The sequence below is a fragment of the Cuculus canorus genome, chromosome 2 (assembly GCF_017976375.1).
Source record: "Cuculus canorus isolate bCucCan1 chromosome 2, bCucCan1.pri, whole genome shotgun sequence".
In the NCBI taxonomy this organism is placed as follows: Eukaryota; Metazoa; Chordata; class Aves; order Cuculiformes; family Cuculidae; genus Cuculus; species Cuculus canorus.
In genome coordinates this window covers 161,645,350-161,666,313 of record NC_071402.1, presented here as the reverse complement: position 1 = coordinate 161,666,313, position 20,964 = coordinate 161,645,350, and the positions used below count along the sequence as shown (strand labels likewise).

The following is a 20,964-nucleotide window of genomic DNA, read 5'->3' as shown; positions in this document are numbered from 1 at the left end:
TTCTACTTTAGCTCAAACCAGAACAGGGGGCTCATCGATTGAGCTTTGGGTCAGGAGCAGAACCCTTTCTGCTGGGCTAAGGGCTTGGTGCCTTAGTACCACTGAGATTCCCACCAGGACACATGAGATCTGAGCTCTACAGGTATGCAGCAGGACCCTTGCAGCTGGGGAACCTCTTAATCCGGAGTGAACGCTGGATTTTCCCATTAGGGACAGAAGGGGGAGTGAGCCGCATGCACTTTTGTGTTGCTGATGACAGATAAAGCCTGAAAGGGCTCTGCGGGTTGGAAATCAGAAACAGAACTCAGATCTACAAAATACCAGTGTGTGTTTTCTGCAGCAAAGCGGCTTTGGTGCATCCTGTTCCCTTCACCTCAAATTGTATGCATCTAATAATGAGACTCAATAATTCACTATTTTTGGACTATGAATTGGTTATTTGTTCTTTGCAGGTTTAAGACCAAGCAACTAAAGTCAGTTTAGCATGTATTTTTGTTCTTAATAACAAGTTTTCAGAGATGTTGGTGTTTAAACCTCACTCTGTGACACAGAAGATTGAATAAAATGCATTTTCCATGTCTTTTTAAAAATAGTTAAAAGGTATTGAAGGAAAAAATAGCAAACCAAACAGCTTCTGATGATCAGGAGTTACTGTTTTAATCACCTCTGCCACACGAGAGTGGCCACACCTCACACATGGAAGGTTTGTGCAGCCCAGCATCCAGCTCTGACAGCACACACAGATGCAAGAATGGGACAAATGGGCAGCAGTGGTCCTGCCTTGCGGTGCTTCCTGACATGCCATCAGTCTGTGGCGCTGATGTTCTTAGCAAAGTATTTCCTTGGGTTCTTTCCAAAGGGACATCTAAGTTGTGATGCTGGTGTAGAAGTGCTGCGTAACATCCATGGGACAAATGTCACAGTGGGAGCTGCTTCCAGCAGATGGAGAAGAATGTTCAGGATTTGCAGTGGTTTTAGCAAGGATCAGGGCCAAAAGAGTGGTGGTGAACAGAATTAATCCAGGAGGCTAGTCACAAGCGGTGTCCTCAGGGCTCGATGTTGGGGCCAGTCATCTTTAATACCTTTATTCATGACCTGAAAGAAGGGATCAAGTGCTCCCTTTAGTCAGTTTGGTCAGGACTGTTGATCTGCTGGAGGGCAGGAAGGCTCTGCAGAAGGATTCGGACAGGCTGGATCCGTGGGCTGAGACCAGCAGGCTGAGTTTCAACAAGACTAAGTGCTGAGTCCTGCACTTGGGACACAACAACCCCGTGCATTGCTACAGCTTGGGGAAGAGCGGCTGGAAAGCTGCCTGGCAGAGAAGGACCTGGGGGTGCTGGATGACAGTGTCTGAACATGAGCCAGCAGTGGCCCAGGTGGCCAAGAAGGCCACCAACACTCTGGCTTGGATCAGCCATAGTGTGGCCAGCAGGAGCAGGGCAGGGATCATCCCCCTCCACTTTGCGCTGGTGAGGGAACAGCTGGAATTCTGGGTTCAGTTCTGGGCCCCTCACTCTAGGAAAGATCTTCAGGTGCTGGAGCATGTCTGGAGAAGGGAACGGAGCTGGGGAAGGGTCTGGAGAAAAAGGGTTCTGGGAGTAGAAAAATCAGCGTGGAGCAGTTTTTGTCTCCAAGACCAGGTTGACAGTTGAAGAAATTCCAAGTAATTTATCCTAAAATCTCCCTTTGCTGATTGGTGGTTGGTATCCAACTTTTGTGCTGGAGACTCAGCTTTTCCCTGTTCTAGAAAAGCACTCTGATAACTGTGAGTGTGGCCAAAAATGGTTTGATCCAAATTTCCAAATTTTAGGTGCCAGGGCTCATACCATTTAAATCCGATTGTTGGGATACTTGTGGCAGGAAAAGCCTACAGCACCCACAAAGGAAGGGAGCTGTCAGGAGGTCTTGGGATGAGTGTCCCTTGTCCCCAGGGATCACTTCCAGGGATCCACCTGTAAGGAAGCCAGGAGGAATCTGATGATGGCAGCCGGGTTAGCCGCAGTTCTTCCCTGCTGTGGTGGATCTGAGCACAGTGGTGATTCCTGGGCGTGTTCGTTATTGCCCCTTCTGGGTTCCAAACAGCCTCCACATGGGAAGGATGGGCTGGGTGAGACCCAGGTCCAGGCCAGTGACTGGGAGTCCTGGAACTGGACGATTCTCTCAGCTGCCTCCTTCAATCCTCGTTGCTCTCCATCGCCATTCCTAGCTTATCCTGAGACTGCAGCAATGCAGATGGATGAGGCAGGTAGCGTGGGAGCCTCAGGCTGCAGCATTTGCAGGAAGCACTGCACACACGCAGGCTGTTCCCTGCCCACAGCTGATCCTGAAAGCAGATCCCATCCAGCGGTCATGGAGCCTCTCATGACCTGCAAACAGCACTGAGGGAGTGGAAAAGTGGGGCTGCCGCAGCAAGATGTAAAAATAGGCTGCTGCCTGTGTCCAGGCTCCCCTGCCATGCCGGGAAGCCCATGGGGAGGATGGATCCAGCAGGAGAGATGCAGTCCCCTGGCACAACCTGCCAGAGTTGTGGGTTCAGTCATTTTACACTGGAACATCCCTGATCGCTCTCTGCATCTTGTCCATGCACTGGGTGCTGACTCTTCTCCCTGGAGCTGCGAGGTGGCAGAGCCTCTGGGCAAATCCCCTCTTGCCTACGGCACTCCCATCTCGGTGGGATCAAGGAGCCCCTTTGGAGTCCTCAGTGCCTTCAGCACGGTTCTGTGTGGGAGAGATGAATACCTCTGCAGACGGAACTTCTCTTCGGAAGCTCCTGACAAGCTCTCTGGTCCAAGAAGTGGAGACACACTGGAGTGAAGGAGTTGGGCCAGGAAAAAGAGTTGGAGTGGAAGAGTGGGGAGCCGAGGGGCTGTGCTGCGTCCCAAGGTGAGGATGAACTCCACACCCATGAAGGATTGCAGAGAGACAGGCCTTGGCACATCCCATCCCCATCACAAGTGAGGAGTCTGCGGCAAGATCCCAAGAATCTGCCCCTGCGCTCCACAGACCAGCACCTTCTCTCGCAGAGAAAAGCCAAGCAGGGCACCCAGCGCTGCTTCTGGAGGAGTTGAACAGCCAGCACTGAGCTGGGATCCTGACAGCAGAGCTGGGCAGCACCCAGAGGTGCGGAGGCTGCTGGGGAGCAGACCCTGCTGTTCCATCTGCCGGGAGCACTGCCGGGTGGGCAGTGAGGTGTGGGAGGGCAAGACCCTCCCTGGTCTGGGTGCCCTGCAGGTGGTGGGTGCCCTGTACTCTCCCATGGTCCTGAGCTGTGAGCCCGGAGCAGGGAGCAGTGGTGGGAAGCTGCTGGGGAAGAGCTGCTTCTTCCGTGTATCATGGAATCACAGAATCACAGAATCACAAGGTTGGAAAGGACCCATTGGATCATCGAGTCCAACCATTCCTAACACTCCCTAAACCATGTCCCTAAGTACTTCATCCACCCGTTCCTTAAACACCTCCAGGGAAGGCGACTCGACCACCTCCCTGGAATGAATAATATTCATATTATTTCATTCATATTTTCTATGAATGAAAATCATAGAATCCTGGAATGGTTTGGGTTGGAAAAGACCTCAAAACTCATTCAGTTCTATCCCACTGCCATGGGCAGGGACATCTTCCACTCAATCAGGGTGCTCCAAGCACCCATTCAGCCTGGCCTTGAACACCTCCAGGTGCTCCTGCTCCGGTGCTGGACAAGGTGCAGTGAGCCCTTAGTGTGGATGTCAGGAAGGATCACAATAGGGACGTGTGCTTGCTGCAGGGAGAAGCAGGACTTGTATTATTCTGAGCTGGAGAAATCACTACAGAAAAGGGAAAGCTGTGAGGGCGGGAGCATCCACTGTGGGAGACAGGAAAAAACACAAGGAAGAATCTGTATTCATTATTAGTTGCTAATGCATTATTTAAATGAGCTGTAATTAGCAGAGGGCAGTGACCCTGGATGCCAAAGCTTGCACTCCCAACAAACCATCCTGGGGAGATGCTGATTCCTCAGCCCAGAGCACAGCAAGTTGGACCCAATGAGGGCAGCAGGCTCTAGAGGAGCCTATCACGCTTCTCCACCAGCACAGGGCTGGCAGAGCCAACCCACAGCTCCGGGATGGAAACTCAGCTCTAGGCAAAGGCTGCCTCCTTCCTGGGATCTGCTGGATCTGCTTCCCCGCTGCTGGGTCCCAGGAGTCCGGAGGTGCTGGATTCCTGTGTTCAGTTTTGTGTCAGCAGAACAACATCAGCATTCCCGAAGGGAAGGGCGATCTCCAAGTGGATTGTGGTGGCCTGTGTGGGCTTCCCTAACCCCACACCCACAGGTTTGACAGCACAAGGAACTGATATCTCCTCGCTCCTGGGCTCTGGGAGACCAGCAGTGAAGGGAGTGGGAATCTTTTCCTCCTGTGTAACATCCTTAAAACAACCCCCGTGGCTCCTGTCCTGCACCCGATGGGGGGGTAGGGGTGGATACCAACCCAAGTGTTTTCCAGAATCCTGGCCCAGGTCTGGATGTGTGACACAACACAAAGCTTAAACACAGGCTGGAAAAAATGGGAACGACAAATACTGATGGAAAAAATCACCTAATCTGGCAGTTTCAGTGAGTACTTTCACAATCTAAGCCCTTTCCTTCAGGATTCCACTGCACAAAAGCCATAAAACAAAGATTTAGAGAGTGTATGACTTTACAGAGTGGGCTGTGAGGGGTCACACAGAAAAGGCTGTTGGAAAACCCCCCGTATGGAGAGGGAAAGTGGTGCAGAGAGAGGCAACAACGCTTGGAGGAGCCTCTGGGACCTGAGAAGAGATCGCTTCAGCTTTGATGCATCAGGGAGAGTGAAAGGGAGGATGTTGGGAAGGATGATTCAGCCAAAGGCAGTGGGGAGGGAGGCAGCACAAGGGAGGAGAGGGAAAGGGAGACTCCGAGTCTCAGAAGAGGCTGGAGGATCCTAGGATGTGAGGTATAGAAAAGAAGCAGCAGATTTCAAAAGTACATATAGAATCACGGAGTGGTTTGTGTTGGAAAGGAACTCAAAGCCCATCCAGTCCCATCCCCTGCCATGGGCAGGGATACCTCCCACTGGATCTGGTTGCTACCATGTATAAGCCAGAACAGGGATTTATAACTTCCAGGATGTGAAAAATCAGCAGTGGCTGAACAAATCATTGGAGTGGTTGTGACTGCAGGGATTTAAAGCAGTTTATCTGGTGGTTAATCACCCTCACCAAGTAAATTCTGTGTCTGATTTTCAATGTGGATTTGTTTGGCTTCAGCTTCCTGCGATTGAGTCTTTTTATATCTTTCCCAGCTCGATTCCAGAGCCATTTAATATTCTCCCTCTGCAGCGCAATTGAGCCGCCCCTCAATCTTCTCTTCGATGAGCCGAACAGATTGTGCTCTTTACATCTTCTCTTGCTGCAGCCCTCGCATCACTCTGCGTGGGTCCCTGTAGACTGAAATCTCCTTGATTTTTCCAATGCTCTCTGGAAATATTGTTAGTGTAAAGATGCCCAGTTTCCAAGTGATGCTGCTCCAGCAGGACAGGGAGGGGAAATGGATCCCTGCCCTGTCTGTGACTCCTGGGGATCTGGTCCTTCTGCTCGGCTTCTGTTCAGCTGAACATGTGTGATGGATCAAATCATGGAATCATGGAATTGTTTGGGTTGGAAGGGACCTCAAAGCCCATCCAGTTCCACTCCCCTGCCATGGCCAGGGACTCTTCCCGCTGGATCAGGGGCTCCAAGCCCCACCCAATCTGGCCTTCAACACCTCCAGGGATGGGGCAGCCACCACTGCTCTGGGCAACCTGGGCCAGGACCTCCTTACCCTTATAGCAAAACGTTTATCCCTAAGACCTCATTTAATGGCAGCCTGATTTAGTGCGATGTCCCTGCCCATGGCAGGGGTGTTGGAACTAGATGATCTTTAAGGTTCCTTCCAACCCTAACTATTCTATGATTCTATTATTCTAATGGAGATGGAAAATGGACCAGAACCACTCGCTGTTGTGTGGCTTGTGCCTTCATCCAGGCTTGGAGTTGGGCTCTGGCTGCTTGGTGCCCAGCAGCATCTCCGGGGTGAGGCATGGCAGCTTCCTGGGCCAGCATCCGTGGGTGCTGTCCCCTGACCGTGTTGTGTCCTGCACCATTAGAGCCTCACTCAACACATTATCTTTCTCTCTTGGCACCCATACTGCCCACCACGCTGCTCTGCATCCCGATGTTATGGACTGGGGGAAGAGCAGGTCTCAGCACCTGGTGCTGCTCTGGGTGCCACATGGTTTAGTGAAGGTCAGTCCAAGAATCCTGGACCCACTCTCTGTAGTGTTGGTGGGGTTGGCAGGGGTGAATGGCAGCTCTCTGAAGGGTGCCAGGACCCCTTCCCACAGCTCTGCCCTCCCTGTGCTGAAGATCCCAGACCCTCCTGGGGCCACCTTCATGGCAAGTGCTGACATCCGCACTCGCCTGACACATCCAGTGCTCCAGGAAACTGGCTGCTCACTCGCCATCCAGCATGCACCGTGGCTGCTTGCTTTCACTAAACCATTTGGGAATCATGGAATCATTAAAGTTGGAAAAGACCCTTCAGCTCATCCAGTCCAACCATCAGCCCAACCCCACCGTGCTGACTAAACCCTGTCCCAAAGTGTCACGTCTGCATGTTCTGTGAACCCTCCAGGGATGGACACTCCACCACTACCCTGGGCAGCTTCTGCCAGTGATGGACAATCCTTTCTGTGAAGGAATTTCTCAATATCCAATCTAAACCTCCCCTGGCACAACTTGAGGCCATTTCTTCTTGTCCTATCCCTTGTTCCTTGGGAGCAGAGCCTGACATCTAACCTCCTTTCCAGGGGCTGCAGAGAGCCCTGAGGTCTCCCCTCAGCCTCCTCTTCTCCAGGCTAAACAACCCCAGTGCCCTCAGCCGCTCTGGGAACCTCTGGGCTCCAGATGCTTCCCCAACTTCTCCGGATGTTCTCCAGCCTCCTCCATGCCCTTCTCAGAGCCCTGCGCTTCAGCTCCATTGTTGGGTGCTGCTTCATCCTGAGAGTGTTGCTGATGGCTTCTCTCCAGCCTTGTCTCCTTTTGCTTCAGCCTGGACTCCTGGAAGCATGCTGCACCACTCCATCTCCTTTCCCATTCCCTCCTGTGGGTTTGGGGCTGGAAAAGGGCTTGGAGGTGCTGGCGAGCCAGGAGCAGATGGATGTTGGCCGCTTCCCACTCTGGTTGTCAGTGCTGCCTCCCGTTGTGCCAGGTCTGTCAGCTTCCCTACTGCCAGCCAGGTTTGGAAAGGGAGCAGCGATCCCCCTCGCCTATCCCATCAGGGGACGGATGCTCACTGGGATCTGTGGGCAGTGGGGACCCATGCAGCTGGAATCCACGCAGGACCCATGGCGTTGACGCCACGACACGGGGACACACGGGTGAGCCCCATCCCTCTATCATGAGTCGGGTCCAGCACTGGCCAAGCTGACACCAACCCTTTCCTTCTGCTGGGGTGGTTACCAGGCACCAGAGCGGCTGGTTTGGGAGTGGGAGGGGGAGGAGGTGGCATCGCTCTGCTTGGCAGCAGCGCTGGTTAAGGCACTTGTGAACAGCAGCGTCAGATGGAATTGCTGCAGACAGAAAGTGCCTTGGAGCTGGGAAAGTTTGGATTCTGAGCAGGAAATTCACTCTAAAAAATGCTCTCCATGTTCTCGCGGCTGCTGTCCATGGAAGGTATCCATCCAAGCATTCTCCAGCGCATTTTCATCCCAACAGCCCCAGGCCCGTGTGCCCTATCAGCTCTCACCTTCCTCCCGCTCTTCCCCCGTTCTGCAGTCGTGCGACACGGCCACGTTTAACTTCTCTCATGTTTTTTTTCTTCCATAGCTGTGATGAGCACCAGCTCCATCTGTTTCCCTGCGATCCGTGTGGGCTCCTCTCTCCCTGAGCTCCTCTGCCTTTGCAGGAGCTGTTGCCTCTGATTTTCCAGCACTGTAGCTGCTCTGGCTGCTCTACAGGTTGGAGGTGTCCAGTCTTTTAAGCCCCTCCAGGGATGGAGACTCCTGGGCAGCCTCTGCCAGGGCTTCACCACTGTTTCCATGAAGGAATATTTTCCAATATCCAATCTAAACTTCCCCTGGCACAATTTCAGGCCATTTCCTCTCGTCCCATTGCCCATTCCTTGGGAGCAGAGCCTGACTCTTGCCTGGCTCCAACCTCTTTTCTGGGAGCTGCAGAGAGCAATGAGGTCTCCCCTCAGCCTCCTCTTCTCCAGGCTAAGCAACCCCAGGGCCCTCAGCCGCTCCTGTAGGATTTTTGCCCAATGCCCATTTGCCAAGATAACGTTGTCTCAAATCATCTCAGGTGCTTCCTGGCCAGATGAGAGTGAAGGAGGAACGAGGGAAGGAAGCCCAGCCAGCTGCCGCTGCGTCCTTCCCAGGTGGCTTGTTAGGGGTGAGGACACCTGTCACCAGGATTTGCTGGGAAGGGGACACCATAGGCCTGTGAACACCTGGGATGCTGATACCTTGGAATAGTCTGACATGGACGCAAGGAATCCATGTTTATATCTCAATGTCTGACGAGGTTTTATGGGATGAGAGGGGCCGGGTCCGAGATGCTCATGTGGCACCAACGGGGATGAACACCAGCCCTGTCGTGGGGCTGCAGAAGCAGGAGTAGAGGTCCAACGGAACAAAGAAGGTTTCACCTGGAGAGCGGGACAAAGGGCATCTGGAAACACTGGAGAGTCCTGGCTCACAGGAAAAGCTGGAAAGCTGAGGACAGCTGAGAAAGGGCTCAATTGCAACACAATATTCACAGGAACTTGGCCAGGTAAGGGAGTGTGGGGCAAAGGTGCAAAGGAAAACACCCTCTGGCAGCCCTTTCCAGCTGCTTGGTTCATTCCTGCTTTTCCTTCTACAAAAAGGAAAGTGTTTTCCGAGTGTGTTGTTAAGGTATGTATGGAAATCCGTTTCTCTTGGCCAAGGCAGGATGGGGAAGGTGGAAGCCGACTGGGGCTGAGCCCAGTGACGTCCACAGGCTGTGCTGGGAATGTTGACTATTCCTGGGCATATTCATATCCGCTTTTTTGAGCATCCCCAGGCAGGGCTGCTTAGAGTCACAGAGCCAGTGGATTGCAGCCATGATGCCGGTCTGGGATGCTTTTCTTCCATTTAGAGGCCCTGGATCAAGGCCACTTGTCCTGTCCATGCCCCTGCTCTTGTCCTGCGATGCCGCTGTAGATGAGAGGAGAGATCTGGGAGCAGATGGGAGCTCCCCGGCCACGGAGAGGTGGGGAAGCATCAGCAGGGCACGGAGTCAGGGCATGGCGAGCACAGCCCATGGCATTCCCTGTGCTGAAGTGAGATCTCCCGTTGCTGCTCAGACAGATCCTGCCTTCCAGAAAGGCTCCGTATTGGATTTATGTGCATTGAGCATGTTCCACTAGCAAACCTGAAACTGCTGGTAAAACATCTGTCTTACTGCTTGTTTGTGCTTGTGCCATTTCCACAGCAGCTCCCAGTCTTCTTCCCAAAGGAGGAACTCTTCTGTCTTGGGATTTTCCCCCTGCCTCTGCCTGTCTGCCTTAACTGCCACTTCTCAAACCTTTCCAACAGGCTATGCAGGCAGAGTGCCACAGTCACGATCCAAAAATCCTTCTCCAGATCCATGGTGCAGCTCTCCCCTTCTCTGCAGCCTTGCCATCCTTCAGAGTGGCTCCCCCGGAGCTAGTGTTGGTGCAGATTTCGCTGGTGCCATGGCTGGAGGAAGGATCCAGCTCCGTACCCATAACCACTTTGTCTGTCATGGAATCCCTGGCCCCTCTGGGGGCATCCCCTCTTGGATGAGCAAAGATCTTGTTTCTTCAGCTTGGGGCTACAGTTTAACTACTAGGGAGATTATTATTTTTGACTGTTTAAATATCATGGAATTCTGGAATGGTTTGGTCGCCCTGCTGCTCAAAGCCCATCCAGTCCCACCCCCTGCCATGGCAGGGACACCTCCCACTGGATCAGGGACTCCAAGCCCCATCTAACCTGGCCTGGAACCCCTCCAGGGATGGGGCAGCCACCACTGCTCTGGGCAACCTGGGCCAGGGCCTCCCCACTCCCACAAGAGAACATTTATCACTAAAATCTCGTTTCAATCTCCCCTCTTTCAGCTCAAAACTGTTCCCCCCATCCTGTCCCTGTCCAGAGCGGGTGCCTCTCCGGTGATGGCCACGAGGCTCTGAGCGGTGGATTGCTCTGATCAAGCCCTATGGGCGCCTGGACTATTTTATTTGGAGCTTTCAAGAGGAACCAAGGCCAGATCTGGTGGCAGACCTGAGCCATCGTCACACAGATTTACAGTGTATGGCAGCAGGCTCGAAAACGAGGTGGCAGCGGGAATAGGACTCGAGCCAGAGTGTTACTGAAAATGCTGGCAAATCAAGATCTCTGAGACTTGTTTTTAAGTTTTAGAAAGCAGCATCCTTTATCCGGCCTGGGCACACGAGGGAGTGATCTCCATCAGTCACATGCAGCGAGATCAGAGCTGTTACAGAATAGATTTCCCACTTAAATGGATACAGAAAAAATTTCCCAAGAATCTTATGCATATTCCATCACTTTCCAAGGCTAATTTTAATGTTGTGAAACTTGGCAGCAGCCAAAACTGTGGCTGATTCGGCGCTGGCTCCAGCTCTGCCTGACCTCGGGGTTGAGGTGGAAACCCATCAGAGGGGATTGCAGGAGAGAAAGCGTCTGTGCAGCAGGAACCACGCTGGGCACGAGGCGTCATCGTCTTCGAGGCATGGACAGTGTCTGGAAAAGTTCTGTTTTAAAAGAAAACACGCTATCAGAGGGACCTTGTGTGTAACGTCCAGAGAACGCAACTGCTTGGATGAAACTTTAGCTTAAATGAAAAATATTCTGCTTTTTGCAACAATAACCCTTCTTGTACCAGAGGGCTCCTCTCCTGCACCTCCTGGTATCGAATGCCTCGTTAAGGCAGGACGTACCCCGTTAAGGTGTGAATCCCACCCCCCATCGCCCCCCCCGTTCCCTGAGAGCACCTGGAGGGGCGGAGCCGCAGGGAGGGGGCGGAGCCGCAGGGAGGGGCGGAGCCTCACGGCGGAGGGCGGAGCCTCGGAGCGCAGTTCAGGGGAGGAGCCGCGCGGCGGGAAGTGGAGCAGTGGGTTTGGGGGCGGAGCGGCAGGGAGGCAGGCGAAGCCTCGAAGTGTGGGCGGAGCCTCAGTGCGGTGGGCGGAGCCGCAGGGAGAGGGTGAAGCAGTAGGGAGAGGGCAGGGCCGGGAGGGGCAGAGCCGCAGAGGGGGCGGAGCCTCGGAGGGAGGACTTGCAGGGTGGATAGGGTGGAGCCTGGAGGCCGGGGCGGAGCCTCACGGAGGGCGGTGCCTGACTCGGGGGTGGACCTGCTGCTCACAGTGCAGGGGCGGAGCCTCGGTGGGGGGGTGGAGCCGCTGCTAACAGCGCAGGGGCGGAGCCTCACTACGAGGGGTGGAGCCTGGACGCATGGGTGGAGCTTGGACGCAGGGGTGGAGCATTAAGGTGCAGAGCCTGGAGGCCGAGAGTGGGGCCTCACGGTGAGGGGCGGAGCTGCATGGGGCGGAGCCGCAGGTCTGGGCGGAAGGCGGAGCCGCGGGGGGCGGAGCCGCGTGGGGAGGAGCCGCAGCCCAAGGCGGGGGGCGGAGCCGCAGGTCTGGGAGGGGGCGGAGCTGCGTGGAGGCGGGGCCGCGTGGGGCGGAGCCGCAGCTCAAGGCGAGGGGCGGAGCCGCCGCTCGGGCACGGGGCGGGGGCGGCGGTGACGTGGGGCGGTCCCGGCGCGGCGGATCGCGGCCATGCAGCGGCTCCCCGCGGCCCCGCGCCGCTGACCGCCGGCCCCGCCGCCATGAACTTCGCGGGCGGCGCCGGCTCGAGCCCGCAGCCGCAGGGCCTGGCGGCGCCGGGCGGGCCGGTGCCGGTGCCGGTGCCTGGTCCCGCGGGGCCGCAGCCGGGGCCGCCGCCGCCGCAGTTCGGGCTGTCCAACTCGGCGGCGATCCGGGCGGAGATCGGGCGCTTCGAATCCGTCCATCCCAACATCTACGCCATCTACGACCTCATCGAGCGCGTGGAGGACCTGGCGCTGCAGAGCCAGATCCGCGAGCACGTCATCTCTATCGAGGGTGAGCCGAACCGGGCCGAACCGGTGCGAGTGGGGGCGAGCGGGACCCAGCGGGGGCGAGCGGGGCCGAACCGGGGCGAAAGGAATCGAACGGGAACGAACTAGGGTGAGCGGGACCGAACGGAACCAAACGCGCCCGAACCTGGCCGAAGCGGGGGCGAAGGGAGCCGAGCCGCTCCGAACCCGCCCGAGCGGGGCCGAACCGCTCCGAACCCGCCCGAACCTTTCCGAAGGGGCCGCGGCGCTGCCCTTTGTCCCCTCCGGCCGCTCCGGTGCCCGCGGCCCCGCTCGCCCCGCGCCGCCACCCCCCCGGCTCCATGCGGGGCTGCAGCACCGGGAGGCGACGGAAAGGAGGGGGGAATGGCGGCCTGCGGTGCGATCGCCCCCATCCTTGGCGCAGCTGGGAGAGCGCCTTGTCCTTGGGAGTCGCGGGTTCCGGTGCGAACGGGATCCGGCGCCCGAGGCGGTGGAAAACGCGAAAAACCGCAGTCCCGGCCTGAGGAACCGGTAAGCGGGAGGGATGGGGGAAGGATCCGCAGCTCCAGGCGGGGGCGGCTCTGGGATCCGCAGGGTTCCCCCCATCCCCGTCTGCGGGGGCTCCGGGATCCACAGGGTCCTTCCATCCAAAGTCTGGGGGGGTCTCTGGGATCCATAGGGTCTCCCTGTCCCTGGCTGCGAAGTCTCCGGGATCTGCAGGGTCCCCCCATCCCTGGCTGTGAGGTCTGCAGGATCCATAGGGTCCCTCTGTCCCTGGCTGCGAGGTCTTCGGGATCCGCAGGGTCCCCCCCATCCCCAGCTGCAGAGGCTCCAAGATCCGTAGGGTCCCCCTATCCCTGGCTGCAGTGTCTCCGGGATCCGTAGGGTGCCCCCCATTCCTGGCTGCAAGGTCTCTGGGATCTGCAGTGTGTCCCCCCTGGCTGTGGGGGCTCCAGGATCTATGGGGCTTTTCCAGCCAGGCTTTGCCTTTGGGCAGCAGTGGCCTTGGGACCTCGAATCCATTTGGTCCAGGTAAGGAATTCTGTTTGGATTCGATGGCTGAGGCTTTGCCCTTTGACAGTAATAGCCTTGGGCCTTGGTGTTGGATAAGGAATTCCAGTTGGATTTGGTGGCTCATTGAGCGCTGCTACCTCCCTGCCATAAGATCTGTTGTCTCTGCTGAATTTTGGCTGCGTGCTCAGGTCCACTCCTGCTCACGGATGTTTGGAATGTCGTTGCAGGTGGGATGGGGAGCTGCTGCCTGTCTGTGGTGGGCGCAGGCTGGGAGCGGAGCAGTGCCAGTCTTGGCTTCCCTGAAGCTCTTCCTGAGATGCCTGCCTCCCGCTGCTGGCTTTGGGAAGGCTTCCCAGCTTTGGGATGGCTTCCTTGGGAAGAAGGAGAGGAGGAGGGGCTGTAACTGGAGTCTGAAAAGGCTGCATGGCTGAGGGAGTGTGAATCCCAGGATTCGTTTCCTCTGCCTTGTGCAAGGACAAAGGATGCTCAGTGGGATCAGAACGGGGCACCTGGAAAACCCGTAGAGGGAAGGGGCTTTTCCCACTCCCATGGCTGCTCCATGAGCTCTGTCGCCGTTGAATGCTGCTGAATTAATGGGATTTCGTGAGGGGAAGAGGGAAGAGACTTGTACCGGAGATCAGTGGGAGCACGTGGGACTGGCACGGGCAATAGGCCTCTGTGTCAGTGCTCTGGCTGCTCTCCATTGTGGAATCAGGATGGTCCTGGCAGGAGAGATGGATCTCCCATCCACTCCCATGGGGTTCCTGCAGTGCTTCCCTGTCTGTGCAGGCTGCAGTGGAAGGCATGAGGGACCTGTAGCTGTGATACTGTGGTCTGATCCTGCTTATGATCTCTGTGATCTGGCATGGAAGAGCTCCTAAAGGGAATATTGCTGTAGGAAAGCTGGGTGCCACTTCCGAGGTGCCCACAGGGCCGTCACCACAGGGTGGCCGATGCTGCTGGGCTCCTGGCATCCCTGTGGGAATGTAGGGCTGCTCTGCAGGCTGTGGGATGCGCATCCCTGCTTGGGATCGGCCCATCCCTGCCTGCAGCTGCCGCCCGCACCATGGGACCGTGGGTGGGTGACAAGGAGCACGTTGGCGTTCTGGTCTCTTAGCAACTCGGAGTGTGTTTTCTCCCGCTGCTCAGGGGAAGGCATGGAACGACAACGTTCTTCCATGCACAGCTGCAGCTGGGCACCGTTTCCTGAAGCCGGACGGCAGCATTCCTGTTTGGTCCAGAGACAAGGCATGCCGAATGACCATCGTGTGGCCCTGCTGTGATGTCCTTGGTGCTCTGCAGGGCTGGAAGCAGGGAGTTCTCCACGGCCCTCTCCTGTCTCTTCTGATCCTTCCCCATCTTCTCCCGCCTTCTTTCTGGCTGCAGATTTGGCAGAGTAGGAATCCCGCAGATTTTGTCTTGGCTATGCTTCCCACTTCCCTGCACAGCACCAGGTGAAGCCCTTACTCTGGCGGAAAGCTGCCACCATCGTGTTCTGTGCAGCGGGTATGTGAGAGCCTGGATTAGTGGTGGGATAATTGACTACTGGGAGATTTTTCCCGGAGCCGTTGTCATTCCTCAGCATGCTGGAGTCTGTTCTGGGCTGGAAGAGGGATTTGTGTTGGTTGGTTGATATCCTTGATCCGATGATCAGATTCTGTAGCAACTGCTTCTCGTCCCAAAATTTCCTGTTGTGGAAATCACCAGGGGAAATCCCAAATTCCACTTCCTACTGCTGACATTCCAACACCATCTCTGTCCTCTTGCCAGGTTCTTTCTCTGCAGGCAATTCCTTCATTTCTAAATGGGAAGAAGGCTGGGCTGGTTCTGTGCGGTGTGCCCAAGTGCACGGCCTCTGTCCAGAGCCAATTGCTGGGGCTTTGGCATGGGTGTTGCCATCGGAGTGGTGTTGGCGGGAGATGATAGCGCAGGGCATCTGTGCTGGGAGCACTACAGGATGTGGGGAAGGGGCCTTTTGCAGAGGAGGAACAGGTTTGGAGTCAACGATAGGTTGCAAACTGTGTCCAGATGCAGCCTGTGACTGCCGGCCTCTCCAAACCCCAATGGAGGTGGTATCTGGACTGTTTCTGGGGGAAGAGCAGGAAAGGTGCTTCATTGTCTGCTCCTCTTGTAGCTGGAGCTTCCTTGGAGCTGCAGGGCAGTAAGCCAGCATCATTGGAATCCCAGGCCGGACCAGGCGGTTTTCAGGTGTTTCTTTGGGCAGATTTCCAGGGAGCCAGCAAAACACGCTTCCCTCATCCCAGGCTTGGTTCTGTGCCAAATTCTAGCGGCTGCTGCTGAGCTCCTGGAAGGATGCGGCCTATGGATAAGGTAAAATGATGGACAGCTGTGTCTTGGAGGTGGGTCCAACCCTGCCATGCAATCAGCTTCACCTCCAGTGGCGTTCCGATGGTGTTCCTCGGGAACAGGCTGCGGGTGGAGTGGCATTAATGGGATTTGTAATTAGGACAGGAATTAAACAGCATGGAGTTTCTCTCATGGAACCAAATTTTCAGCAGGGACCAAGGCATGGATTCCAGGCAGGGAGAGCGATGTCGGCTGCGCAGTGGAATTCCGTGATGGAAGCACAGGACAGGAACGTTACAGGGCAGCAGGAGCCAGTCTGGATCCACTGACAGATAGGAGAGAGGGAGCCAGGAAGGTGGAGATGTGGAAAGGAGGTGGTCGCAGAGAGCTCTTCTGTGGGCATACAGCTCCTGAGGCCAGGAAGAAGGCGAGATCCCTGTGGGATGGGATTTTTCCTGGCATTAGCTGCTGTGTGCTTGTCCTGCAGCCCACCCAGAGGCTCAGCTCTTGGGAATCACTCGGACAAGGCTGTCAGCTGCAGCTAGAGGACTTGGAGGCTGGCCTGCAGGAGTGCAGATCCCTCTGGCTGAGTGGGAGCAGCTGGAGTTTTACCCGGAGCATGTGTTTTTTCCCTTCAGTGTCCTTTCACACCCTTCTAACGCACTTCCAAACTTGTTTGGGCGCCTTCCTGCGTTTCCAGAAGTGGGATTAGTTTGGAAAAGCTTTCCTCTGCTTTTTCCAGCTGTTGCTTCTCCAGCAGAGGCACAGGATGGGAAAAGCCCTGGAGAAGGATCTGCTGCTGGCAATCTGTCTCTGGCTGGACAGGAATTACCTTGGAGTGTGAGCTCTGCAGCACTCCAGGTCCTGGCTGTTCTGCTGGGTTGAAGACCAGACTGGACCATGGTGTAAACCCTCATCCTGGCATATTCGCCTTTTCCCAACTGACAAGGCATCTGGTTAAGGGATCCTTTCCCAGTATGGATACAGCCTGGAACCTTGCTGCCTTGGGAGCTTTTCCCCATTATCAGACACGTCCCTATGTCTATTTTTCCATAGGCATCTCCAAGACTCCTGGTGCTCTGATTCACAAAGCCAAACCGGAGGCTGGAGTCACCATCCATGGTGAATCTCCTCAAGAAGGAGGAGAGGGGAGCTGACTAGAGCCTTCCCAGTGTCCTGGTGCCATTCTGGGGAGCCCCATGCTTCCAGGCAGGGTTTGCCGGCATCTCCTGGCTCAGCTAAATCAACCTCGAGTAAATTACACTCTTTGGGAAGGGAAGCGTTCCGCTTAGCTGGCTTTTTCCTGTCAATTCCATGACCTCGGCAGAATTGCCCTGTTTATGTGTGCCTGTGAGCTCCCAGATTCTTGGAAACCACAGGGAACGGTGGCGGGTTGCAGTGGGAGGAGCAGCTCAATTTCAGCACAATTTCAGCGCATCTTTGCTCCTGGAATGGGTGCCAGGCATCCCAGGCAGCTGTGTGTCTTCCATGTACTGCCGCTTCCGTGTGCTGGATTGGGGCAGGACTACTGGCACCGTCATCTCCAGCTTTGCTGGAATTCGGGTGGTTAAAGAACACAAGAATGAGAGATCAGGTAAATGTTCTGATCCCAGGCTCTGTTCTGCTTGCATAGGGGTCTCGGGGCCAAGATTCCCAGGAGAGACTCCTGAGGGTGCTTGAAAGTGTTTCTGGAGCACCATGTCCTGGCAGAGGTTTTGGCAGGGCTGGCACTGCTCCATGTTTCCCAGTGCCCAGTGGGAGTGGCACAAACAGAGGGATCTGCAGTCCTGGTGTGAGACCTGGTGGGAGAGGAGACCTCAGAGTGAAGGATTGCAGCCGGAGGAGTCCAGAGGCAAGCTTGGGAAAACACATTCCTGTTTTTTATGAGGTTTCACCCTGCACTCCCAAATCCTTTGCTGGATGCAGCTCTGACCTCATAGAGCTTATGGCTCTGGAGTGTGACCCTGTGGACGAGTTGAGACTCGGGAGAAGAAGCTGTTTGATGCCACAATGGACGGGAGCTGGGAGAAATGACGGAGCTGGAGCAGGAAGAGTGGAGGATGCTCTCTACAGCTGGAGATGGAACAGGATGAAGCCGGAGGTGCCATGATGAGGGAAGAAGTGCTGTGAAACAAGAACTTTGACTTTGTGGCTGAAGAGGAAAAGATAGGGACGTGAAGGTTTGCCGAAGGGAAAGAATGGGATAGGGATGTGGCATGGAGATTCCTGTGGCTGCAGTTCCACTGTTGCCTCCCTCTGGCCTAAGTGGGGTTGCTGCTGAAGAGACTATGCGGCTCTTCCCACCTGGCAGCTCCCTGCTCATTGCAGTGTGGGGAGCCAGAGCAGGGAGCTGCTCCAGGAGCATCAGGGTTTGGCTGGATCAGTTTTCAGTTGCCGAGTTCACAGTGTGACCATATGGATGGATGTGGGTGCAGGCAAGGAGTCTTTTCCGTGTATAGGGACTGTTCTGTGTCTGACTGGTGCTCTAGGCAGCCCATTCCACTGGCTGGAAGTTGCCCGGGCCTGTTGGAACAGGGGCAGCTGTGGGGAACCTGTTCCTGGAAGCTGCCCCTGCATTTGGAACAGGGTGAGACCTTGGTTTGTGGCCGGGGACTGGGAATAGTTATGCCACTATCCACTCCTAGGAGGTTTCCTTGAGATCCTGATGAAGTGTGTCTCCTTCTGTGCAGAGATCTTGGATATTCTGGCAGCACTGGTCTCTCCCCTCCTCTGTAGTTTCAGCAGGGTAGGGATGAGAAGTGTTTAGGTTGAGAGGAAATGGCCTCAAACTGTGTCAGGGGAGGCTTAGTTGGATATCAGGAAACATCCCTTCACAGAAGGGGTTGCCAAGCACTGGCAGAGACTGCCCAGGACATTGGTGGAGTCCCCATCTCTGGAGGGATTTAAAATCCATGTAGACGTGGTGCTTAGGGACATGGATTCATGGTGGAATTGGCAGTGTTGGGTTTACAGTTGGACTTGATGATCCTAAATGTCTTTTCCAACCTGAATGATTCTGTATGTGCATCCAGGCTTGCTGTTCGGAGCTGGCAGCAGGGCTTGTGGTCAGTTTGGGTGGCCAAACCAGTGTTAAGTTATCCTGTTTTGGACTTCAAACTGTGCTGATTTGAAATGGATCCCACTTTCTCTTCCCATTAGAAAATCCTGGGGAGCACTGTGTGTTCCTGGTGCCCTGGGCAGTGGTGCGGGAGCCACCTGGCTGTAAATGCTGGAATCCCGGTGATGCTGTTGTAGGGTGGTGAACGGGAGCAGGGTGTGGGTGATGGCTGGGAGATCCAGAGAGGCAGCAATGGGTTGGAAAGGTTGATTCCAAAGCCTGGAATCAAGGGATGCAAGAGCTGCCCCAGCAGTGTGGCTGTGATTTGAGATGTGCACCTCCACGAGCAGCTCCCTCAACCCGAACTGTTTCTATGGCATCTCTGACTGGGCGGGAGGAATCCTTCCTCTCTTCATGATCCCACCTCACTGCTTTGGCACCCAAGGTTGTTTTTAAACCCTCCTCCAGGATCTGCACATTGGAGCCTCCGCACGGAGCGAGCCGGAGCATCGCTGTGACGCTGGAGCTGGGGTGGATTTTCTGAAGTGTTGCAGTGGGAGCAAGGTGTCTCCTGAGGCAAGAAGGATAAAAAGCAGGATAAGTTTATCCTGCTTCCCTGCTGAAAGGAGGTTCATGTGCTTAATCCGTGCTCTTGTGTGTCTGCTTGGCTCTCCTGCCCTAGTGACCTTCAGACCCGCTGTCCAGTTCAAGCCAAATGTGGCAACCCCTGGCTGTTCCCAGATTCCCACAAATCTGCCTGGAAGGCTGCCTGGCAGAAAATGCCCTGGGTGTGCTGGTCAGCAGTGGCTGAACAGGAGCCAGCAGTGGCCAGGGTGGCCAACTCCTGACGCGCATCAACCATGGTGAGGCCAGCGGGAGCAGAGAAGGGATTGTCCCCCTGCACTTGGCGCTGGTGAGGCTGCACCTGGAATCCTGGGTTCAATTTTGGGCCCCTCACTCCAAGAAAGACCTTGAGGGGCTGGAGCACGTTCATAGAAGGTAACGGAGCTGGGGAAGGGTCTGGAGCCCAGGAGTTCTGGGAACATCTGAGAGTCCTGGGGCTGTTCAGCCTAGGGAAGATGAGAGGAAACGGCCTCGAGTTGTGCCAGGGAAAGTTTAGATGGGATATTGGTATCAATTCCTTCATGGAAAGAGTGATGAAGCCTTTCTTGTCAGAGGCTGCCCAGGGCAGTGGTGGAGTCTCCGTCCCTGGAGGGGTTTAAGGAGCGTGTAGAGGTGGCACTTTGTGACAGGGTTCAGGGGGCATGGTGGGGTTGGACTTATGGTTGGACCGGATGAGCTGAGAGGTCTTTTCCAACCTCAATGGTTTCATAATTCCATGATACCTAGATGGAGCAGAGCGGCCCCGGAGGGAAAGAGAGGTTTGCATCCTTGCTGCCACAGGGCTGCATCTTGGCGCTGGAACCTCTGCCGTGCATGAGTCACTCGGGAAGCTCTTCCCTGGGGTTATGTATTGGATCTCATTCTTCCCATGTGATCTGTGGGGTGATGAAATCCCTGCAGTAATCGGAGCGCTGCTGGCTGCTGCGTCTGAACTCCTGCTCTTGTCATGCCGATGCCATAGTCCTGCAGGTTTGGGGGCCACTGGGTCTGGCATCTCATGGCTCCACTTGCTTTGCTTCCCATGACATTCCCTGCTCCCTTGCTTCCGCTGTTGCTATTTGATAATCATCCCAGCAGTGACTCCTGTGCTAATGAAGAGGGTGTTGATTCCAGCTCAGCCTCTGCCGCGTGTGCGTCCCTTCCCTGGTCCCCACATGAATGAATGGAGCATGGATCCATGAAGGATGCAGTGCTGGCAGCCAGCATTCCCACCGAGTGCCCTGGGGTCGGAAGCTCTGTGTTGGGAATGTTGGGTGTGAGCCTGTGCCTGCCATTCCTGGGTTTTTCATTACATTCCACCTTGGAGCTGTGTCCGCCCAGGTTCCTCATGCAGGAGATGAGGATGCAGGACAGAGCAAGCCCTGATCTTGGAGTTGATTTAAGAACAGGAAGTAGGCACTGAGTGGGCACGCGGAGAAAGCGGGACAGCGCAGGCTGCATCTTGGATGCGGACTTGGCATGGTGGGCATCCAGCCTGTGCTGGTTCTGGTGTTCCTGGTGAGTCCAGGAGAGCTCTAAGGAGCAATCCAGAAGGAAGTATGAAGCAGATTTCAAGGTGTTCACTGAGCTCTTTCCAAACACCAAGTATGAACGTGAGGAAATCCAGAGGTGTTTGCTTGAAATGTGGGAGCTGGGAAGTGGAGATCACTGGAGAAATTTAGAGAGGGAGAGGAGCCAGCTCTTTGGCAGCAAAGAAAGGACCATTGTTAACGTGTGGGTGGCTTGGGAGGGAGAGGAGTTGGCTCTTCTGCAGCAGAAAATGGCCTGGGGGCTCTGGTTGGCAGTGGCTGGGCCAGCAGTGGCCAGGGTGGCCAAGAAGGCCACCAGCATCCTGACTGGCATCA

General features: G+C 55.5%; 1 protein-coding gene across 2 annotated transcripts in view; it reads left to right on the top strand.

Annotated features, from left to right (window-relative positions):
* The first annotated feature begins 11,779 nt into the window (after positions 1–11,779).
* AGAP3 (ArfGAP with GTPase domain, ankyrin repeat and PH domain 3) overlaps positions 11,780–20,964 on the top strand; it is a 116,770-nt gene continuing 107,585 nt past the window's right edge. Inside the window, exon 1 of one of the 2 annotated variants that reach the window (XM_054058403.1) lies at positions 11,780–12,142. In XM_054058403.1, the coding sequence (XP_053914378.1) occupies positions 11,869–12,142 (274 nt within the window). In that variant the 5' untranslated portion in view covers positions 11,780–11,868. The remainder of the gene's footprint in view (positions 12,143–20,964) is intronic. The other variant, XM_054058406.1, reaches the window with a different exon arrangement.